A 24,344-nucleotide genomic window follows, 5' to 3' on the forward strand; every position below is an offset into this window, starting at 1 on the left:
ATTTCTAGAGTCTAAAACAAGAACCTCTTTGGGAACTTAAGCAAATGTAGATTCTTTCTTTTGAGAAAACGTAGACTCAACCAGATTAATTCCCAGGTAAAGATGTTAACTTGGAGCATCCATTTTCTATTAGAATATAATGCACATGGCTCTTTCTAGAAAGGATCTGTACTTCTAAGACTTGTGAGAGTTCATTCTTGAATGTATAGTTAACGACTACAGCTTGTGGCAATCAATGTATAGTTAACGACTACAGCTTGTGGCAGTATCTTCCCCTATGTTAATGGCTAGACAGCCTTAAAGCCATAGGACATGGACTAGATTGGCATGGCTACCTCAAATGACATAGGTAAGGTCAGTAAGAAATAGAAAGAAAAAGCACAGCGCCCATACCACATACAACCAGCCTGGTGGGTTCGAACTCAGCCCGGGACTGCTAAACAACAATGACAACTGAAACAAAAAATAGCCGGGCGTTGTGGCCGGTGCCTGTAATCCCAGCTACTTGGGAGGCTGAGGCAAGAGAATGGCTTAAGCTCAAGAGTTTGAGGTTGCTGTGAGCTGTGACACCACAGTACTCTGAGGGCAACATAGTGAGACTTTGTCTCAAAAAAAAAAGTTGCTTCTGCACATTTTTAAATAAAACTTTCATCAAGTCGTATGACAAGGCACACGGATCATGAAAACTATCTTACTCTCCCAAACTCCCATTTCTTTCTCAGTGGGAACTATGCAACTAATTGTGTTTTTTCTTCTGCCTGGGAATCAGAGGAAAATGTCTGAATAAAGTAACATATTGTTTGAAATGTTTCATTCTCCTATCATCTACCTAAGTAAATTATAGTGTTCTAAATCTCCCTTATTAATCAACAAGTAAGGAAAATAAACAAGCACCTTCTCATATGTTATCCTGAAATTTCTTGGCAAATCTGCAATCTACTATATAGTAACATTTGCTAAAGTTAATTGAAAAAAAATTTCTATCAGACAAAACTATCCAACTTTTAAAACCTACACTATTGAGTAAAATTCACATTCCAGGAAAATAAGCCATGTTTATCCTGTGACTTCAAGTAGCTCTTGGGCACAATGTAAACTACACCTAGAACGTACATTGTTTTAATTTCATTTTATTTGATAATCGTTCTCTGTGTTTCTACTGGAAGTGGTTTGTCTTAAAGAAAGATACAAACTAGCCGGGCGTTGTGGCGGGCGCCTGTAGTCCCAGCTGCTCGGGAGGCTGAGGCAAGAGAATCGCTTAAGCCCAGGAGTTGGAGGTTGCTGTGAGCTGTGTAAGGCCACAGCACTCTACCGGGGGCCATAAAGTGAGACTCTGTCTCTACAAAAAAAAAAAAAAAAAAAAAAAAAGAAAGATACAAACAGGGCGGCGCCTGTGGCTCAGTGAGTAGGGCACCAGCCCCATATGCCGAGGGTGGCGGGTTCAAACCCAGCCCCGGCCAAACTGCAACAAAAAAAATAGCCGGGCGTTGTGGCAGGCGCCTGTAGTCCCAGCTGTTCGGGAGGCTGAGGCAAGAGAATCGCGTAAGCCCAAGAGTTAGAGGTTGCTGTGAGCCATGTGATGCCACAGCACTCTACCGAGGGCGGTACAGTGAGACTCTGTCTCTACAAAAAAACAAAAAAAAAAAGATACAAACATTTATGGTTGGTTACTCTGATGATGATAAAATCTGAAGACATACAACTGTACACTTCTTTATTTATATAAATAGTGATTTACTTCATTTTCAGATACTGCAAATTAAACCACATTACTAACTAATCATTAAACCAAATAAAAGTGAGTCCTAGTGAACTATATAAGTGAAGACACGTAGTCCACCCTTGCTTTTAAGTAAGTGTTCAGTTATCACAGTAAGGAGTATCTGAAAATACTTGTCACAGGTATTTCTGTTTTCTTAAGGTTTTAGTGACATGACAGGCAACACTACTAATGTAAGATATAATCTTCCAGAGAAATTGGATTTTATTATTTTCTTATGAAGCTGTGTGTGGACAGTAAGGTGAGTAACATAATTGCAACTGTTAATAAATGTTCATTCCATTCTTGCTATCAGAAAGAGGATGCTGTGAAGGTACAAGATGAAATAGACAACACAGTCCATGAACTTACTGACCTTTCTATTTGTAATCAGAGATTGGGGGTGGAGGAGGATATGGGAATGAGACAGGTTTAAGGAGCTGTGAGAGGTAGAAATAAACGATATGTGCTACGAAAAAGACTGATATACACCTGCAAATTTATATGGGAAGAGAGGAACTGAAGGTAGGGTTAAGGAGCTGTATGAATTAAGGGACATGTTAATTATAACTGCTGACAATTTAAACAGGAAGCTTGGATGGGCAACAAGGACATGAGATGCTAGCAAAATAAAAAGGGAGTTTGTAGGAGTACATGGACTGGAATGTGGAAAGAGAGGGGAAGAGGAAGCTAGAAGGGTAGATTGGAGCAACCCATAAATGCCATGCTAAAAATATGAGCTTTTTTCTGTAAGAAATCCAAAACCATTAAGGATAAATTTGGCAGCCCAGCATGGTGGCTCACACTTGTAATCCTTGCTCTCTGGGAGGGGAGGCAGGATGATCATTTGAGGTCAGGAGTTCAAGACCAGCCTAAGCATGAGCAAGATTCCACTGCTACCAAAAAATAGGGAAAAAATAGCTGGTTATAGTACTATATGCCTGTAGTCCCAACTACTCAGCAGGCTGAGGCAGAAGGATTGATTGTGCCCAGGACGTGGAGGTTGCAGGGATAACACCACTACACTCTGCCCAAGGTAACAAGAGTAAGATTCTGTCTCAAAAAAGAAAAAAAAAAAAAGATAGATTATGACATATAAAGCATTGAGTCTGACAAAATTTTATTTGTTTTAGAGACATAGGCAGTACTATAACAGTCACACTAAACTAATCAAAGGGGAATCAGTGAAGGTATTAGAGGAAGTCCAAGGAAAGAGAATTCAGTGGGGGAAAAAAACTATAAAGTAATATTTAAAATTCAATTCTTTTATGAAAAGAAAACCAATTCACACACTCCAGTTAAAACTATTTATCCACACACAGGCGAAACTTCTGAAAGAACAATCAAATTGGCTACGATGGTTGCTTATGATAACAGAATTATAGGTGGTATTTCTTATTTAAATGTTGCTTAATTTTTGAGTTTTTTTTTTTTTTTTTTTTTTTGGTCGGGGCTAGGTTTGAACCCGCCACCTCCAGCATATGGGACCGGCACCCTACTCCTTGAGCCACAGGCGCCACCCTATTTTTTGTTTTAAACAAAGAACATACTCTATATACATACTTCCCCCTACCCCCAAGACAGAGCCTCAAGCTGTCACCTTGATTAGAGTACCGTGGCATCATAGCTCACAGCAACCTCCAATTCCTGGGCTCAAGCGATTCTCCTGCCTCTGCCTCCCAAGTAGCTGGGACTACAGACACCTGCCACGACGCCCGGCTAGTTTTTGGCTGCAGCCATCATTGTTGTTTGACAGGCCCCGGACTGGATTCAAACCCGCCAGCTCAGGTGTATGTGGCTAGCGACTTAGCTGCTTGAGTCACGGGTGCCCAGCCAGAACATAACAATATTTTTATAAAGGGGGAGAGGGGAAAGAAAACTATTTTCTATTTTGAAAGATAATGAAAGCTTTATGAGAACAAAAGGCTACTTGTTTTATTTTTTCTTTTGGGAGCTGAATATGATGATACATCTCTTTTGGATTTGTTCAGTTTAAGGTTCCAAAAAGGAACTAAGGAACTAGGAAGAGGAAATGAGGAAATAAACACTCAAGTTTTAGCTATGTTTTGCTGCTGAAAGTGGGTGGTAATGCATACATCAAAACACAACATACAAAAATTTCCTTTACTTTAGTTTCACTTAAAGTACCCTAAATAAAGCCATCCAGCTGAGGAAATGTAATAAAGACTTATTTTCGTTCACACTGAATCTGGGTACTTTTAAAAGAGAGGACAACTAATAAAAATTGTGTAGGTTGAAATATTTTGTACTTACTTACAAAGCTGCCTTAATGAATAAGCTCTGTTTGGAATAGTCTGTACCAGTGATTTCTCTGGCAAGTTAACCTTGTCCAGCCTCCCTTACTACCTTCATCCCAACCTGGAACAAGCAAACCAACAGTCATCCACCCACTGTGGGTAGACAAAAGACTTACAATAACTACAAACTATAAAATACCCTTCCGCTTTAAGTCACAAGTACATACTATAGTGATGATCTTGTGAAGCCCCATGTTAGATTCATTTATGAAAGCATTGACACAGAAATAGCTGGCCTAAAGAAATAACACTACAGAAAACATACCCCATTAGAAGCTTTCTTTTTTGCTTTCCATTCATCCAGCTGTGCCTTTGTCTTTGCATCAACTTTAACAAGTAGCTTTTTCTCTCCAATCTGCAGATCATGCAATAATCTGAGTGCACGAAGGGTAGATTCAGGCTCCTTATACTCACAGAATCCGAAGGCTAGGAATGGAAATAAAGAATTAGTGAGACATCAATGCAATTAAAAAAATAAAAAATTATAAAAAAGTAAAATCAGCAGAGACCAAATGTTGTAAGAATCACTCAAGCTGTCACTACACACCTTCCCTCAATTCCCTTTGATAACCATTTTGCTTTTAGCAAGTTCAAACCACCAAAAGAAAAAAGATACAAAAACAAAAGTAAAGAAGAAAAACTCAAATTAGGCAAATTGCTACTTATAAGAACCTCTGATGAAATATTTATTAAACTCACTCATTTCATAATTAAAAAGATTCTTCCTCTCCACCCTTCAGAGTGCAGTGGCAGCATTATAGCTCACTGCAACCTCAAACTCCTAGGCTCAAGCAATTCTCCAGCATCAGCCCCCCAAGAAGCTGGAACCCCACCACACCCAGCTAACTTTTCTATTTTGTAGAAATGGAGGCTCACTCTTGCTTAGGCTGGTCTTTAACTAATGACCTCAACCAATCCTCCCACCTGTGCCTCCCAAATTGCCAGGATCACAGGGGTAGGCCACCACTCCTGGCCTAAAATGATTCTTATTTCATGAATTCACTCCATCCAAACTTTCTAACACCCACACAAAGAACAGATTGCTTAAACCTAAATAAAGCACTTTCCGATTCTGAGTTGTTAAATTACAAAATTAGTCATCTTTTATTCTGGTTACCAGTCTATTTTTTCTATATCTAGTTCATTTTGTAACTAGTCAATCTCATTATTAACATAACTTTAGATAAAACAGGGTTATTATTAAAACAAAATTAAGCCAGATATGGTGTCAGACACCTTAGAGTCCCAGCTATTCGGGAGAGAATGAGGCAGGAAAAATGGCTTGAACCAAGAGTTTAAGGCCATCCTAAACACCATAATAAGAACCCCTTTCTTAAAAAAAAATTTTAAAAAGACCAATCCAAAACATTTTTTTTGTTTTTGTTTGTTTTGAGACAGAATCACACTCTGTCACCCTGGGTAGAGTGCCATGGCACCACAGCTCACAGCAACCTCAAACTCATGGGCTTCAGCAATCTTCTTGCCTCTCCCTCACTACAGGCACCTACCACATCCTGCCACAACACCTAGTTATTGTTCTTTTTTATGTAGAGAAGTGGTCCCACTTTTACTCAGGCTGGTCTGTATCTCCTGACCTCCAACAATCCACCCACCTCAGCCTCCCAGAGTGCTAAGATTATAGGCATGAGCCACTGGGCCTAGCCCAAAAATCTTTAAATTAAATAAACAAATCAAAAACACATACACAGTTAATGACGTAACCACAGAGACAGTAACTACTGTGAATGATATTAAAAAAGCAAATTTGACGGGTGCCAGCCCCATATGCCGGAGGTGGGTGGCGGGTTCAGACCCAGCCCCAGCCAAAAATTGAAAAAAAAAAAAAAAAAAGCAAATTTGACCACACATTTTTATTTATTTTTTTGAGACAGAGTCTCACTAAATTGCCCTTAGTAGTTCACAGCAACCTCTAACTCTTCTTGAGCTTAAGCAGTTCTCTTGCCTCAGCCTCCCAAGTAGCTGCTAGGATTACAGGCACCCACCACAACACCCAACTATTTTTTTGTTGCAGTTGTCATTGTTGTTTAGCTGGCCCGAGCCAGGTACCAAACTGCCAGCCTCAGTGCATGTGGCCAGTGCGGTATACACTGTGCTATAGGCGCCATGCCTGACCACACATTTTTAGTGTGACAACAGACCTATCCCCTAAAAAAGTAACTTACCAATAATCACATTGTTAATGACAGTGTTGGCGATACTAGTCTGAAACTATCCTACATATGAGATAAAGCACGTCAGTAATTACTTAATATTCTAACATCCCCAGCATCCTTGAAACTCAAAATTCTCAGTGTGGGAAATATATGACAAAAGACATGAAATTTAAAACCTTTTCTCCTGGTTCTGAGTTAGTGTGCTCTAGGAAAACCTAGAAACAAACACCAAAAACAGTTATACAATCAGTGCACCTAGACAGTAGACAATTGGCTGATTCCAAGTCTGTAGCTGACTAGCTCAAGGTACTAGATGAGCTTTGGAGCGTCCTATCATACCAGATAGGGAGGAAACTATGAAAGGCAATTAGGGTCCTGTCATAAACACCAGAAATCCAACTTAAAGAGGTAATTTGACAATTTAAGACAATGTAAGCTGTAACAAAAGTAAAAAACTACAACAAATCCACATTATATATAATAACATTAAATATACTTCAATTTATATCATCAAAATGATTTAAAACAAAAAAAAAAAGCTGTATATGGTTGCTGATGCCTATAATCCTACCACTCTGGGAAACCTAAGGCAGGAGGATCAATTGAGCTCAGGAGTTTGAGAGCAGTCTGCCTGAGCAACAGGGAGACCCCGTCTCTACCAAAAACAAAAAAAAATTAGTCAAGTGTAGTAGTACATGTCTGTAGTTCCAGTTACTCGTGAGGCTCAGGGAGGAGGATCACTTGAGTACAGGAGTGAAGGTTATACCACTGCATTCTATCCTGGGTTACAGAATTTACAAAAAAAAAAAAAAGGCAGGGCTGCAAAAGGAAACCAGCTCATTCTTTCAAAAAATAAAAGCAGTCAAAGCATCTATCCTGATTTTCTTATGTAAATTGCACTTCTAAGTATCCAAAGAGTAAATGAAAGAAGTTTGTTTGTCCTTACAGAACTACTCTAATAAATGAAGACTTATTCTTCAATGTAGGAATAACAGAATTCTTCCACATAAACTATTACATTTTGCAACCCCTTAATAAATGACTCGACCTAGGTATTGCCAGTTATTGCTATCACTTAAAAAAATGTTTTAGGGTGGCGCTTATGACTCAGTGGGTAGGGTGCCAGCCCCATATACCGAGGGTGGTGAGTTCAAACCCAGCCCTGGCCAAACTGCAACAAAAAAAATAGCCAGACATTGTGGCAGGTGTAGTCTCAACTACTTGGGAGGCTGAGGCAAAAGAATCACCTAAGCCCAGGAGTTGGAGGTTGCTGTGAGCTGTGTGAGGCCAGAGCACTCTACCAAGGGCGATACAGTGAGACTCTGGCTCTACCAAAAAAAAAAAAAAATGTAAAAGACAAGCTGACATACATTCTAATGAAAAGAACACTATCCTTATAGTATTCTTTAAAAGAAAAGCACCAAAAAAGTAGCACACAGTAAGATAAAACTACTAACTAGTTTATAGAAAGCAGAGGATAGATTCATGGCAAAGCTGCCATCAGCAAAATCAAAGTAAAGAACCGCTGAGTAATGACCCAGTTTCTTCAACAAATAACTTGCAAGGGAAATGAGAGAGATTAATTTGAAATAAAGACACTTAAAAGTGCCAGGCGAGGTGGCTCACACGTATAATCTTAGCACTCTGGGAGGCCTAGGCAGGCAGATTCCTTGAGCGGAGGCACTCAAGACCAGCCTCCGCAAGCGCAAGACCCTGACTTTTAACTAAAATAGAAAAACTAGCCAGGCATTGGGACTAGCTACTCAAGAGGCTGGGGCAGGAAGACTGTTCAAACACAGGAGTTTGGGGTTGTTTGCTGTGAGCTAGGCTGATGCCATGGCTCTCCAGCCTAGGCCACAACAAAGAAAGACTCCATCTCCAAAAAAAAAAGTAATGGGCCATCTGATTATCTTTTCTCCTACTCTCTTTGAAGCTAGAAAAGTGGTCTGCAAGATGGAGTCTAAGACACTAGCTGAAGCAGTACAGTTGACCAATCTGCTTAAGGTCACATATTTCACCCCCTCCAACCGACATCCCGTGATTATCTGGTCAAAGTTTCTTCATCCATGATTGTGAGGATGTTTATCTCAACTCAAACAGCCTCTTCCCAACTGCCTTTTAATCCTATCCTAGTAAGAAAGAGTGCTAATAAAACAACACCTATTGTTAAGGACAATGAGAATAAATCATGCAAACTTATTTAAGTACACAGGTTAAACTGATTAACAAATAAGGAAAAGACAACCTACCTTGAAGTTTTCCAGAAGCACCTTGTACTCTCTTCCAGCTCAAAACCAAACCACATTTCTAAGGGAGAGAAGAAAATTGTTACATTTTACAAACTAAAGTAATTTTTAAGGAAAATAAGAGCAGAGCATAATTATATTCCCACTAAGGAAGAAAAAGCATAGAAGTAAAAAAAGAAAAATCACTGGGCAGCACCTGTGGCTCAGTGAGTACGGCACCTGTACTCCCAGCTACTCAAGAGGCTGAGGAAGAGAATCACCTAAGCCCAGGAGTTGGAGCTTGCTGTGAGCTGTGTGACCCCTTGGCACTCTACCAAGGGCAATAAAGTGAGACTCTGTCTCAAAAAAAAAAAGAAAGAAAGAAAGAAAAGAAAAGAAAAATCACTTAGTACCAATGTTATCAAAAGAAAAATTTTAAAGGGAAAAAAACACAATGGTATTGTAATTAAGTTTGTTAAAATGCTCTCAATTCCCATGAAAGAAATGTGTAACAAATCATTGTAAGAAAAATTATAAATTCCTGATTCTTCATTTGCAGAATATTCCATATTGTCCAATAAATTAGAAATTTTACAGCATTATGTATCCTACCCCCAAATACACAGTATGATATACAAAACCGTACGTATACATTTATAAAGGATCTATTTTTTTTTGAAGATAGGGTCTTCCTCTGTAGCCTAAGCTGGAGTACAATGGCCTGATCCTAGTTCACTGCAACCAAAGCCTGGACTGGGCTCAGATAATCCTTCTGCCTCAACCTTCCAAGGCTCATATCACCACACAGAGATAATTTTTTAATATTTGGGGGTTTTTGAGAGAGTCTCACTTTGTTACCCTTGGTAGAGTGCTGTGGCCTCGTACCTCACAGCAACCTCAGACTCCTGGATTCAAGCAATTATCTTGTCTCTGCCTCCCAAGTAGCTGGGACTACAGGACGTTGCCACAATGCCTGACTATTTTTTTTTTTTTTTTTTAGAGATAGGGTCTCCTGTAGCTCAGGCTGGTCTCGAAATCCTGAACTCAAGCAATCTACCCTCCTCAACCTCCCAGAGTGCTAGGATTACAGGCATGAACCACCGCACCCGGCAATTTGTTAATACTTTGTAGAGACTGGGTCTTGGGATCTCAAGATGTTTCCAAGCTGGTCTCCAACTACTGGCCTCAAGCAATTGTCCCACCTAGGCTTCCCAAAGTGCTGGGATTACAAGATTTTTTAAGACACAAGAAAATGCTTGATATATATGCAAAAATAACTTGAAGCAAGAAATTGCAGATATACAGAAGATTTAATTATATAAAAAAATTCTGTAAAATAATCAAAAATATTCCAATGTTAATAAGGCAGGGTGTCTGAAGGGTAACATTATTATATTGAAAATTAAACACTTTCTTACATTATATCTAATTAGTAAAGTAAAAGCCAGAAGTTAAAAAAAAAAACAGAAGTTATTCATGGAAAATGAAATGTTAAGCTAAACGAATGCATACATTTTTCACACTTCCCTCCAGAGAAATCACTAAAATGTTTAAGAATATGAAAAGATAGAAAGCCACTGGGGTGCAGTGGCTCATGCCTGCAATCCTAGCATTTGGGAGACCGAGACAGGTGCACTGCCTGAGCTCACGGGTTTGAGACTAGCTTGAGCGTGACAATTTGCCTCTAAAAGTAGCCAGGTATTGTGGTGGGTGCCTGTAACCCCAGCTGCCTCAAGGAGGCTGAGGCAAGAGAATCGCTTGGGCCCAAGAGTTTGAGGTTGCTGTGTGCTGTGACATCAAAGCACTCTACTGAGGGCAACAAAGTCAAACTCTGTCTCAAAAAAAAAAAAAAAAAGACACAGGTCAAATGAATGAAGTAGCAAAGGAGATTTCAACAAAGTTTTGAAAAGACAAAACAAAAATAGATAAATAACTCATTTAGTAGAGTAAAGGCAGCTATACCAACCATCAAGAGTCTACAGAAGTAGGTATTAAGGGGAAAGAATGAGACTAATTGAGATTCTTAAGCCAAGTGGAATATAAACTGGAGTAAAAGTTGAATGGAGTTTGAGGCTGAATAAAAAGAGGTATTTGCCTGACATTATGAATATGGGATAATCAGAGCCTAGTAGTTCTTTTCAAGCAACTACCCTATCCCCATGCCCACAGAAGACACCCCAAAGTGTTACAAATTTGAAGAAAGTAAACAGAACAGGGTAGGGATATGCAGTAACAGATAAACAATGTGGAAGAGACATAGAAGGGAAGGAAGTAAAAGTATTTATAAAAAATTGGCTAAAGCCAGCCCTTTACCTCCAACCCTATATAGGCAACCAATCATGTATACTCACTAGGCATGGAGAAGTTTCTACAGAAACCAGCCAGCCCCAAAAGGACAGACTCCCACATCCCGAGGTTGACTATCCCTTATTTGATATGCTTGGAAACTCACTTTTTTTCAAATTTTGGAGTAACTGCCTCATATCTAAAGGTTGAGCATCACAGATCAGAAAAATCTAAAATCCAAATGCTCTCAAGAATATTTCCTTGGAGCATCATGTCAGCATTCAAGAATGTTTGGATTTCACATCTTCAGATTTGGTATGAACAACCCGTACTAATTAATGTTCAAAATCTCTGACTGCTAAATTACCCTAAAAATGAAGACTCCACATTTTATAAACTTAGCTTATGCATGCAAAATCCTTTTTTTTTTTTTTTTTTGTAGAGACAGAGTCTCACTGTACCACCCTCGGGTAGAGTGCCGTGGCGTCACACGGCTCACAGCAACCTCTAACTCTTGGGCTCACGCGATTCTCTTGCCTCAGCCTCCCAAGCAGCTGGGACTACAGGCGCCCGCCACAACGCCCGGCTATTTTGTTGTTGCAGTTTGGCCGGGGCTGGGTTTGAACCCGCCACCCTCAGCATATGGGGCCGGCGCCCTACTCACTGAGCCACAGGCGCCGCCCGCAAATCCTTTTTATTTATTTTTTGGACAGAGTCTCACTTTCTCGTCCTCAGAGTGCTATGGCATCACAGCTCACAGCAACCTCAAACTCCTGGGCTTAAGCAATTCTCTTGCCTCAGCATCCCAAGTAGTTGGGACTACAGGCACTACAGGACAACACCCAGCTATTTTCTGGTTGTAGTTGGTCTTATTGTTGTGTGGCAGGACTGGGCTGGGTTCAAACCTGTCAGCCCTGGTATATGTGGCTGGTGCCCTAGCCACTGAGCTACAGGGCCCAAGCCTTAATCTCTAATCTTAAATATAAACAACCAATCAAAGATTACCAGTCGTTTAAGGAAACCTTACAAATAAAAGAAACAGGAAGAAAAAAGAAGGAAGGGAAGGAGGAAACAGATGAAAGCAGTAACTGAGGGAGCCAAAGAAAGCTTAAAACAAAACACTATGCTGCACAGTATAAATCAAACGTTTCAAATTGAAAACGTATGTCCTCACAAAAAACTAGAAATACTCACAGCATCACTATCCACAAAAGTAGAAATGACTCAAATGTCCATCAACACAGGAATGGTTTTTTAAAATTTGATAGATCCGGGCGGCGCTTGTGGCTCAAGGAGTAGGACACTGGTCCCATACGCCGGAGATGGCGGGTTCAAACCCAGCCCCGGCCAAAAACCACAAAAAAAAAAAAAAAATTTTTTTTGATAGATCCACAAACTGGAATATTATTTGGCAAAAAAATGGAAATACTAATACATGTTATAATAGAGATAAATCTTCAAGACATTGAGCTAATTGAATGGTAGGCATAAAAGGCCACATATTCTATGATTTCATTATACAAAATGTCCAGAAAGGACAAATCCATTAGACATAAAGTAGACATTACTCTTTTTTTTTTTAAGAGACAGAGTCTCATTTTGTCACCCTTGGTAGAGTGCTATGGTGTTACAGTTCACAGCAACCTCCAGGTCTTAGGCTTGGGCGATTCTCTTGCCTCAGGCTCCTGAGTAGGTGGAACTACAGGCGCCCTTCACAATGCCTGGCTATTTTTTTGTTGCAGTTTGGCCATGGCCGGGTTTGAATGGGCCACCCTTGGTATATGGCACCAGCGCCCTTCTCACTGAGCCGCAGGCACTGCCCAAATGGGATATTACTCTTCACAGGTACAGCATTTCTTCATGGGGTGAGGGAAATGTTCTGGAATTAAAGATAATGGTAATGTTTGGCTCGGTGCCCGTAGCTCAGTGGTTGTGGTGCCAGCCACATACACCAGGTCTGGCAGGTTTGAGCCAGCCTTGGCCTACTAAACAATGACAACTACAATAAAAATACTAATAATAATAACCGGGTGTTGTGGCGGGTGCCTGTAGTCCCAGCTACTTGGGAGGCTGAGGCAAGAGAATCTCTTAAGCCCAAGACATTGAGGCTGTTGTGAAATGTGATGCCATGGCACTCTACCAAGGGCGACATAGTGAGATGGTCTCAAAATAAAAAAAAAGAAAATGGTAATGTTTGCAGAACTTTCTGAATACACTAAAACCCATCATCAAATTGTACATTATGAAAGGTTAAATTTTGTGTTACATAAATTAAATCTCAATAAAGATTTTTTTAAAAAAAACCCAGTGTAGAGTCAGCAAGGAAGGGGTAGAATATTCCAATTCTACCAGCAAATACTGTTTTCCCCCAGTGAAGTTTCAAGAATCTGTCTGCCTCTTGTAAACGTAATTCTTTTGTTTACCCGCAGACCCACAAATTCATCCACCAATGCAACATTACCAACAAAGGGGTTGTATCTATCCATTCAGGCATCAGCCATCCACAAGACATCTCCCAAACGCCTACAATGTATACATGGTGCAGAAATCAGACATCAGACTGAAATTGTTGATATACATGTCTGTCTCAGTCTCCGGACGAGTGGTACTCAACTCATAGTGATTTCCTCCCCAATCTACCCATACAAGAGGACACTGGGCAGTATCTGGAGAAGGAGTTGGTGGGAAAGCTTCAGAGAACAAGAGAAAATTAATGGCAATTTAAAACAAAGTGTTAAAATGTAATTTTTTTCTTTTTTGAGACAGTGTCTCGCTTTGTCACCCTCAATGGAGTACTATCACAGCTCACAGTAAACTCAAACTTTTGGGCTTAAGCAATTCTCTTGTTTCAGCCTCCCAAGTAGCTAAACTACAAGTGCCTGCCACAACTCCCAACTATTCTTTTAGAGATGGGGACTCACTCTTGCTCAGGCTGGTCTCCAACTCCTAAGCTCAGGCAATCCACCTACCTTGGCCTCCCAAATGCTGGGATTATAGGCGCAAGCCACCACACCAGGCCAAAAAATAAATATTCTAACTGAAAGTCTATAGGATAGCGCGGCGCCTGTGGCTCAGTGAGTGGAGCGCCAGCCCCATGTACTGAGGGTGGCGGGTTCAAGCCCAGCCCCAGCCAAACTGCAACAAAGAATTAGCCGAACTTTGTGGCAGGCTCCTGTAGTCCCAGCTACTTGGGAGGCTGAGGCAAGAGAATCGCCTAAGCCCAAGAGCTGGAGGTTGCTATGAGCTGTGATGTCAGAACACTCTACTGAGGGCAACAAAGCAAAACTCTGTCTCTTAAAGAAAAAAAAAAGAAAAGAAAAGAAAGTCTATAGTATAAAATTGAGAACGAATCTCAAAAAACAGTATAAAAGGCTCGGTGCCGATAGCTCAGCAGCTAGGGCACCAGCAACATACACCAGAGCTGGCAGGTTCACACCCAGCCCAGGCCTGCCAAACAACAATAACAACTACAACAAAAAAGTAGCTGGGCCTTGTGACAGGTGTCTATATTCCCAGCTGTGAGCTGTGATTCTGCAGCACTCTACCAAGGGAGACTCTGTCTCAGAAAAAAAACAAACAAACAAAAAACAAAACAGTATAAAAATACTAAAGAGATAGCCAGGCATAGTAGTGCAAACGTACAGCCCAGCTACTCTCAAGCTGCAGGAGGACTGCATGAGTCCAGCCTGGCAACAAAGCAAGATAAAGGACGCAGATGGAAAGGAAAGGTTCCCAGGTTTGGTGCCCGTAGCACAGTGGTTATGGCGCCAGCCACATACACCAAGGATGGCAGGCTGGAACTCAGCCCAGGCCAGCTAAACAACAAAGACAACTACAACAAAAAATAGCCAGACCTTGTGGCAGACGCCTGTAGTCCCAACTACTTGGGAGGCTGAGGCAAGAGAATCGCTTAAGCCCAAGAGTTTGAGGTTGCTGTGAGATGTAATGTCACAGCACTCTACCAAGGACGACATAGTGAGACTCTATCTCAAAAAAAGAAAAGGAAGAGTTTCCTAGGCAGGGTGTCCAACCTGAAGCCTGTAGGCTGAATAGAGATTTTGTGAGGACTGTTTTTGTTTATCTATAGTGTCATATATCACAAAAAGTATGCAACAGACCTTCTATGCTGATCAGCTTCATTAGTGTTTGTATATTTACTTTGTGGCCCAAGACAACGCTTACTCTTCCGATGTGCACTAGAAAAAAGGTTGGACACCCCTGCCAGAGCTTTTCTTGCTGAGAGCCACTACTCCTGATACTTAGTCAGAGGATAGAACAGTCTTCTGTAGCCTGGTGGTTGTACCCATTCTGCAGTCAAGGAACAGGAGCCATAAGAAAATAAAATGAAGAAAGAAAAAAGGAAAATATGCCTATCTTATAAAAAAAGAGTGAGAGAGAGAGAGATGGAAAAATAGAGAAGGGACTTGGGTCAATCCAAGAGTTTTGAAATTCAAATAAACAGCTCCTGAGTAAGACAGTTAAGAGAATTAACAAGTAATAGCCAAAAAATTTCTTCAGAAACAAGAATACAAGTCTCCAGAAGGAAATGGTCCACCAAGTAAATGAATGGAAGAATGATATAAGAAAAAATTTAAAAACCAACATCAAAATTTGCATTTCACACAATCAGGAATTAAAATTTCCATTTAGTCAAATTCAAACTGGGGAGACATTCTGGAGAATAACATGTCACATACAAATAAGATTCAGAACACCACTGGACTTCTGAAAGCCATCGTTAGATGATACAACACAATGAGGAAGTAACTTCCATGTGAGTAAATAATCTTCAACACAGAGTTCTATATCCAGGTAAACTACCGATCATGATCACATGAGATAGGATAAAAAGCACTTCAGTTTCAGATTCTAAAAATTTACCAACCATATATTATGTACATATCACACACAGATTGTGTTATAGCCACATAAAGGACGGAGATGGAAAGGAAGCTGCTAAAAAATAAAAAAATAAAAAAAAAAAAAACCACAAAGGAAGCTACTGTAACTCAGCTTAAGAGCAAGACGAGGCATCCAAAATACCCAACACAGAAGAATAACAAGGAGAACACTAACTAGGGAGACAGAATAAACTCCAGTACAAATGGATAAAAAAAAGAACAAGGGATCTGACAGGAAGGCCTCTAGAAAAGAAGGGAAACTGATAGCTTTCTTGAAACATTAAGTAGTTGAAAAAAGGCAAGTAAAAGGCAAAAGTGATAGAAGTTTGAAAATTTTAATGAATTTACAGAAAATCATAAATTTGAAAGAATAAAGCAATTAATAATCTCTCTAGAAGAGCAAAGAATTGTATAAGAAATGTACTCCTAGGGCGGCACCTGTGGCTCAGTGAGTAGGGCACCGGCCCCATATACCAAGGGTGGCAGGTATGAACCCAGCCCCGGCCAAACTGCAACAAAAAAATAGCCAGGCGTTGTGGCAGGCGCCTGTAGTCCCAGCCACAGGCGGGCAAGAGAATTGCCTAAGCCCAGGAGGTGGAGGTTGCTGTGAGCTGTCTGACGCCACAGCACTCTACTGAGGGGGATAAAGTGAGACTCTGTCTCTACCAAAAAAAAAAAAAAAAAGTTGGAGTGCCCAGCAGATCCCAGAATTTGTTAAAAGAATGTGAATCTCTTGAATGTGAAGAGCTGAAGAAGAATCATGAACTGTCTAAAGCAAGTCAAATAAAGCGGGATAAGGAAGAGAAGCTAATAGTGTCTCCAAGGATGCAGCATTCACACTGGACTACTCACGAGGTCAACCGGCGGTCAGAGAGTTAACCCTGGCCCTGTCCTTACAGAGAAGCTCTACGCAGGATTCTGCAATACACATAGGAAGAACAACATCTTTGCAGGTCCCCTCTCTGCAGACTGTGGTTGTCCTTCCAATTCTCAATAACCAGCTCCATGTCCGTACCTATCTCGGTTCACATTGAAGAGCTACTGTACAACCCCCAACCCCACCACCCAAGTTAATCAGGAAGGATCCTCAGGTACCCAGGTAGAATCACTAGAATATGAACCCTCCATGGTTAGCTCCATGCCTGCTTGGAGCCCTTCTCCCAAGCACCCTCCACACCCCAGCAATAGCAGTCAACCTCTCTACTGGTCCCCATATGTAAAGACAATTAGGACCTGGATTCCAATTCTGTCTGAAGAGCAGTAAATAGTAGTGGTGCATGACTCCTTCCTCTCCTGGCCTAAAGTAATAAGAGTCGATTGTGAAACGTATGAATGACCATGAAAAAAAATGAAGCAAAATATAAAATAAAAAAATGGAAATAATCCATATGGCCAGCAATATGAAATTAAGATTTATGGTATATTTCAGAAAACATGAGGTATACAGCAGTGAAAAGTAAATAAAGCTAGAGCCATGAATATACTAGGTAAGAAAAAGAAAACTGTGGAGGAATACAGAATTAAAACTTACAAATTAGAATATATAATATGTAAATATAAAAATATGTATAACAGGGCAGCGCCTGTGACTCAGTGAGTAGGGCGCCGGCCCCATATGCCGAGGGTGGCGGGTTCAAACCAGCCCCGGCCAAACTGCAACAACAACAAAAAAATAGCCGAGCGTTGTGGCGGGTGTCTGTAGTCCCAGCTACTCGGGAGGCTGAGGCAAGAGAATCGCATAAGCCCAAGAGTTAGAGGTTGCTGTGAGCCGTGTGACGCCACAGCACTCTATAGAGGGCGGTACAATGAGACTCCGTCTCTACAAAAAAAAAGTAAAAAACAAAAAAATGTATAACAATGCTAAAATCCAAATTTAGAATGGCAGATTACATTTTGGGGAGGAAAAGAAAAAAGGGAATAGGTCTTCCAATTCCCAATTTTTTCTTTGGGAAAAAAAATCTGAAACTAATATTATAAAATATACAGATTTGACAAAGCTGGGGTTTATAGGTGTTTATTTTTTAAACCTATCTCTAATACAAAGATCTTACAATTTACAAAAAGCAACTATGATCTACCTTATAACTTTTCTAAGAAATCGTGGCAATTAGGCGGTGCCTGTGGCTCAGTGAGTAGGGCGCCAGCCCCATATGCCGAGGGTGGCGGGTTCAAACCCAGCCCCGGCCAAATTGCAACAACAAAAAAAAATAGCTGGGCGTTGTGGCGGGCGCCTGTAGTCCCAGCTGCTCGGGAGGCTGAGGCAAGAGAATCGCGTAAGCCCAAGAGTTAGAGGTTGCTGTGAGCCATGTGACGTCACGGCACTCTACCGAGGGCGGTACAGTGAGACTCTGTCTCTACAAAAAAAAAAAAAAAAAAAAAAAAAAGAAATAGTGGCAATTAAGGAGGACAGGGACTGTTATTTTTATTATAAAATTCTTGCATTATTTCACTACGTGTTACCATGACAGTGGATAAGATAGTATAAAAAAAATTGTACATATTACCAAGATAAAATTTTTAAAGCACCCAGGCATGGTGGATTGCTTGGGCTCAGGAATTCAAGACCAGCCTGCAAGAGCGAGACCCCATCTCTACTAAAAATAAAAAATACTAGCCAGGTGTTATAGTGGGCACCTGTAGTCTAAGCTACTCAGAGGCCAAAGCAAGAGGATTGCTCAAGCCCAAGAGTTTGAGATTGCTGTGAGCTATGATGCCACAGAACTCTACCCAGGCAACAGACTGAGACTCTTTCTCCAAAAAAAAAAAATTTTAAAGCATAACCAAAAGAAAATCAGTGACTACCAAACCTAAAGAATTTATTATTATTCCTGCTCAGAAAAAAAACTTTAACAGTCAAATACCATTGGGTATTAAAATTGTTTTAAAGAATGCTAGGGAAAAGGATTCCCATAGACTTAAAATACTACCCCAGAGATTACTTTTTAATCATAAGAGGGAAAAAAGGTACCCTGACTATGAAGAGATCCGACCATCTTAACCAAGTAACTCAATATTACCAAAAACTAGGACGAAGAGACATGTATCTCCTGCTATGTTGCACTGAGAAGAATGCACCACCCACGAAACGTTCTTGGAAAAAAATGCTCACTCTCAATCTTACTATGACTCTAACAGTCAAATACAAATTGGGATAGACATTGTGCAAAAGATTTGGGCTCCTCAAAAATGTCACTTGTTATGGAAGACAAAGACCAAACAAGCAAACGAAAAAGGCAGTGAACTGTTCTATACTAAGGCTGAGCCCAAGTGCCTCATGCCTATAATCCTAATACTCTGGGAAATGAGTAAGAGAGCTGGACCCAATCCCTACTAAATACAGAAAAAATTACCTGAGTGGAGTGGCGCACACCTATAATCCCATATACTTGGGAGACTGTGACCTTGAGGAGGATCCAAAGCCAGGGACTTTGAAGTTGCGGTGAGCTGTGAAGACAACACTGTACTCTAGCCTGGGTGACAACAGAGCAAGAGTCTGTCTCTAAAACAAGGTGGTCTAAAGCGCCACCCGTAACTCAATGGGTAGGACGCCAGTCACATACACCAAGGCTGCTGGGTTCGAATCCAGCGTTGGCCAGCTAAAACAATAATGACAACTCTACAACAAAATAATAGCTGGGGGTTGTGGTGGACTCCTGTAGTCCCAGCTACTTGTGAGGCTGAGGCAAGAGAATTGCTTAAGCCCAAGAGTTTGAGGTTCCTGTGAGCTGTAAAGCCAAAGCACTCTACCCAGAATGACAGCTCAAGACTCTGTCTCAAAAAGAAAAAAAAAAAAGAGGTATGATGACGAAATCCAACACAAAATCCTTCACTGGATCATAAATCAAAACCCAAAAATATCTATTGTCACCATTATTGGGAAAAATATGAAGTATGTATTAATTAACAATACTATATCAGCCTTCAACATCTTAAGCATGATGATGGCATTGTGAATATATACAGAATGTCCCTGATCTTAGGAAAAACACAAAGGATTCACAGGTGAAATATCATGTCACATCTTACTCTCAAATTATTCAAGAAAAATGTGTGTGGTGTGCATATGTATACACAGATAAAGTGTGTTAAAATAAGTTCCTTCATTAATCTTGGTAAATACAAGTCTGTTCGCTATACTACTCTTTCACCTTTTGCAGGATTGAAATTTTTCAAATAAAAACTTGGCAGAAAATAATCATTCAGAGTACTCTTTCTGCTTTTTGTTAAGTTTGAGATTTGTAAGAATAAAAATATTTTTTAATGAGAACACTTTAACTTACTTTTAAGTTAAAAAAAATATTTTTTAATGAGAACACTTTAACTTACCGCTAAGAGCTGTCTTATAAGCATGTCTGAGGCTTTCTCAGAGATGTTGCCAACAAAAACCGTTGTAGTGGGACCACAATTTTCATCATTCTCTTTCGTCTTTAAGCCTGGATGATCCTTTCTTGCTCCCAAATGCTTTCCAACCATGGACACAGTAGGTACTAAGACCTAAAGTGATAAAAGGCAATAAAATTTGATCTGGCAATTAAATTTCCTATTTTCTCATGTAACACAAACATCAATTTTAAAGTAGTAAATATATAGCACATTATTCAAGTTTCTGCATTCTTACATAGTATATTTCATTAATATAAACTTAATTCATGACAAGTAATTTACAATACTAGATTACATTTCTTCTTAAAAAAACTTGAAATAGCAAATAAAAATAACAGATAATTTTACATTGAAGACATTTTTAAATTTTAAGACATCATAAATAATTTATAACTTAAAATCATGAACTACAACCAAAGTTTTTTCACAACTGTATTCTCAGCACTAGCATAAAAAATTTCAATCATCCCTGCTAATAATCCTATGGCAGAATATTAAAAAATCTGAGCACTTTCCCTATACTTATATTTTATCTTCCCACTTGACATCAGTTTCAAAACACCGTCATGGGCACTAAATAATGGTGAACTGGCTCGGTGCCTGTGGCTCAAGCGGCTAAGGCGCCAGCCACATACACCTGAGCTGAAGGGTTCGAATCCAGCCCAGGCCCGCCAAACAACAATGATGGCTGCAATCAAAAAAGAATGGTGAACTAAGAGAACTGCTTCATATTCCACCTTTCCTAGCCTTAAATACAAGAGGGAAGAGTACCTGTCCTCTGGAGGCTTTTCTAAATAGCCAAGCTGTGGATGTCCAGTGCAAGAAAAACTGGGCTCCTCTTGGAATTTGGGCTGCAGAACCAAACGTTTTTAATAGCCTGCCTCAAAGCAGATTCCCTTTTACCCAGGTAGGTCCCCTCTCCTTTTTTACATTCTTGTCCCTTTTCAAAACCCACAGAAACTATTTTTTTTTAAGTTGAAAGTATATCTTCTTAGAGAGAGAAAAAAAGAAAAATAGAAGTTAAAAGTAAGAAGATCTATCTTCCCTCATAGCAGAATTGAAATGAAGCCTATTATCCCAAATAATTCAGAGAAAAAGTCTGGCTAAACACAAGTTTAAGAGGGTTATTATTTATTTATGTGCTAAAGTACGCCAGCGTTCTTTTATTTATTTATTTATTTTTTTGGTAGAGACAGAGTCTCACTTTACCGCCTTCGGTAGATGCCATGACGTCACAGGACTCACAGCAACCTCCAGCTCTTGGGCTTCTGTGATTCTCCTGCCTCAGCCTCCCGAGCAGCTGGGACTACAGGCGCCTGCCACAACACCTGGCTATTTTTTTGTTGCAGTTCGGCCAGGGCTGAGTTTGAACCCGCCACCCTCAGTATATGGGGCCGGCACCCTACCCACTGAACCACAGGTGCCACCCACACCAGCGTTCTTGAAAAGATACTTGCAATTTTGAGAAGCTTCAGCAAATGCGGACAATTAAGGTTCATGACATAGGAACAAATAACAGCTCTTAGGCAGAAGAAAGGCTTTTGAAAGGCTTTATAAAGCTTGAACCTATCATACTCGAGGACAGAGAAAACTAAGATGAAAATAGCATGAGAATGGGTGGCACCTGTGGCTCAAGGAATAGGATGCCGGTCCCATATGCCGGAGGTGGGGGTTCAAACCTAGCCCTGGCCAAAAACCAAAAAAAAAGAAAATAGCATGGGAAGAGCTAAAAATCAGAGAGGTAGGAGGAAAGAGTAGAAAGGTACTCAATATAAATTTCATTTCAAAATTTAAATGTTTCCAAGGTTTATTCCTAAATTCTTTCAAGATATCAGATAGCTCATTCCTTCATCTCCCAAGACCAAGATGAGGAAATGATAAAAGACCCAAAGTCCTAAATCTAATAATAAATAATGAAGGACCAAGAGAGAAGGGAAAGAAAACCCCATAAAATTATCTGGGGAGCACATTTTAAGGGTAATTGCATATATGCACAGCTGAGTTAAAATGATACTTATTCAAATAAGTAGTATAAAATGCATTTACACTTTTCAGTTTTTTGTTATCCTTTTAAACACCTATAAATAATTCTGGCCAGGCACACTGGCTCACACCTATAATACTAACAACCTGGGAGGCTGAGGCAGGTGGAATGCTTAAGCTCAGGAGTTCAAGACCAGCAGCAGCAAGGGTAAGACCTCCCATCTCTACTAAAAATAGAAAAACTAGCTAGGCATTTTGGGGGGTACCTATAGTCCCAGCTATTTGGGAGGGCGAGGCAGAGAAATCACTTGAAGCCCAGAAGTTTAAGGTTGCTACGAGCTAGGCTAACACCATGCCACTCAAGCCTGGGGCAACAGAGTAAGACACCACTCCTCAAAAAAAATTTTTGGACTAACAGTGAAACAACAAAAAAAAGCAAAATAAGAATTATAATAATAATTTATTTTACTTTATCAAGTTGTTTAGCTTTCAAAGCACTAGCACTACCAAAACTTTTACTTCCTTATTTAAATTATACTTACGGTTGGAGCGGGAGCCATAATGCTCATTGGTACAGGAATCATTGGGGTTCCTTAAAAAAAAAAAAAAAAAAGTTAAGTCTTAAGAACAGTATTATAAATAACCAATAATAGGCTCAGCATCTGCAGCTCAGTGGCTAGGGCGCCAGCCACATAACACTGTGGCTAGGAGGTTCAAACCTGGCCCAGGCCTCTAAACAACAATGACAACTACAACCAAAACATAGCCGGGCATTGTGGCGGGCTATGTTTTGGTTGTAGTCTCAGCTACTTGAGAGGCTGGGGCAAGCAAATCACTCAAGCCCAGGAATTTGAGATTGCTGTGAGCTGTGACACCACTGCATTCTACCAAAGGAGACATAGTGAGATGGTGAGACTCTGTCTCAAAAAATAAATAACCAAATATGTATCAACTACAAAGAAATAAATAGCCTCCCTCATATTACCATAAGAAGAAATATAGGATAAATGAAAATAAAATACTGATGAGTGTGTCTTGTTTTCAAAAGCAATGTGGTAAAAGATCAGTCTATGCCAGCGGTTCTCAACCTATGGGTTGTGACCCCTTTGGGGGTCGAACGACCCTTTCACAAGGATCACCTAAATACATACTGTGTATCAGATATTTACATTACTATTCGTAACAGTAGCGAAATTACAGTTATGAAGTAACAACGAAAATAATTTTATGGTTGGGGGTCACCACAACATGAGGAACGCATTAAAGGGTCACAGCATTAGGAAGGTTGAGAACCACTGGTCTATACGAACTTACAAAAAAAAATTTATTCTGAAAGCAAAACAGCTACCACAAAATGCTTCTGCCTCAAGGAATCATAAAATTCTGGATAGTTGTCCACTCCTGTTTATATGGTTCAATGATGCTCAAACCCAGCACATTCCACAAATGCAGTTTCACTTTATGGGTCAACAATGGAATTAATGAATCCTTAAGAGTAAAACTGGATTGTACAACATGGTGATTACAGTTAATAAAAATGTATTACATTCTTGGGCGGCGCCTGTGGCTCAGTGAGCAGGGCGCCGGCCCCATATACCGAGGGTGGCGGGTTCATACCCAGCCCCGGCCAAACTGCAACAAAAAAATAGCCGGGCGTTGTGGCGGGCGCCTGTGGTCCCAGCTACTCGGGAGGCTGAGGCAGGAGAATCGCCTAAGCCCAGGAGTTGGAGGTTGCTGTGAGCTGTGTGACGCCACGGCACTCTACCGAGGGCAATAAAGTAAAACTCTGTCTCTACAAAAAAAAAAAAAAAATGTATTACATTCTTGAAAATTGCTAAGATTAGACTTGTGAGTGTTCACACTACAAAAAAAAAAGGATGTGAAGTAATGCACATATTAGCTCAATTCAGCCAGTTCACAATGCATATATATTTCAAAGCAGTATACTGTGCACAATAAATAGGTACAATTTTGTATAAAGCAAATTCTCTGAAAGTTTTTCTTTTAAGTATCAAATGAGAAATTAATCTGAAAATCTAATAAATCTTATTATTCTAATCTAATCTAATCTAATAAATCTTATTATTCCTGGTTCTTTAACACAAAAAAAATGAAAATCATGCAAAAACTGAGATAGCAGCTATCTCTGTATGTTGCCCTAGATAGAGTGCAATGGTGGCATTTTAGCTCACTACAACCTTCAATGCTTGGGCTAGCTGCTCACCTCTGTATCCTGGTGCTTTGGGAGGCCAAGTGGAAGAATCACTCAAGGCCAGGAGTTCAAGTCCAGCCTGAGCAATATAGCAAGACTTTGT

General features: G+C 40.2%; 1 protein-coding gene across 1 annotated transcript in view; it reads right to left on the minus strand.

The window, feature by feature from the left end:
- Positions 1-24,344, minus strand: part of RBM25 (RNA binding motif protein 25) — a 69,532-nt gene that overhangs the window by 29,135 nt on the left and 16,053 nt on the right. The window contains exons 3-6 of the mRNA XM_053601809.1: positions 22,572-22,621; positions 19,990-20,157; positions 8,501-8,558; positions 4,343-4,503 (exon numbers count right to left, since the gene is read on the minus strand). Of these exons, the coding sequence (XP_053457784.1) occupies positions 4,343-4,503; positions 8,501-8,558; positions 19,990-20,157; positions 22,572-22,621 (437 nt within the window). The remainder of the gene's footprint in view (positions 1-4,342; positions 4,504-8,500; positions 8,559-19,989; positions 20,158-22,571; positions 22,622-24,344) is intronic.

This window comes from Nycticebus coucang, chromosome 9 (genome assembly GCF_027406575.1).
Source record: "Nycticebus coucang isolate mNycCou1 chromosome 9, mNycCou1.pri, whole genome shotgun sequence".
Lineage (NCBI taxonomy): Eukaryota > Metazoa > Chordata > Mammalia > Primates > Lorisidae > Nycticebus > Nycticebus coucang.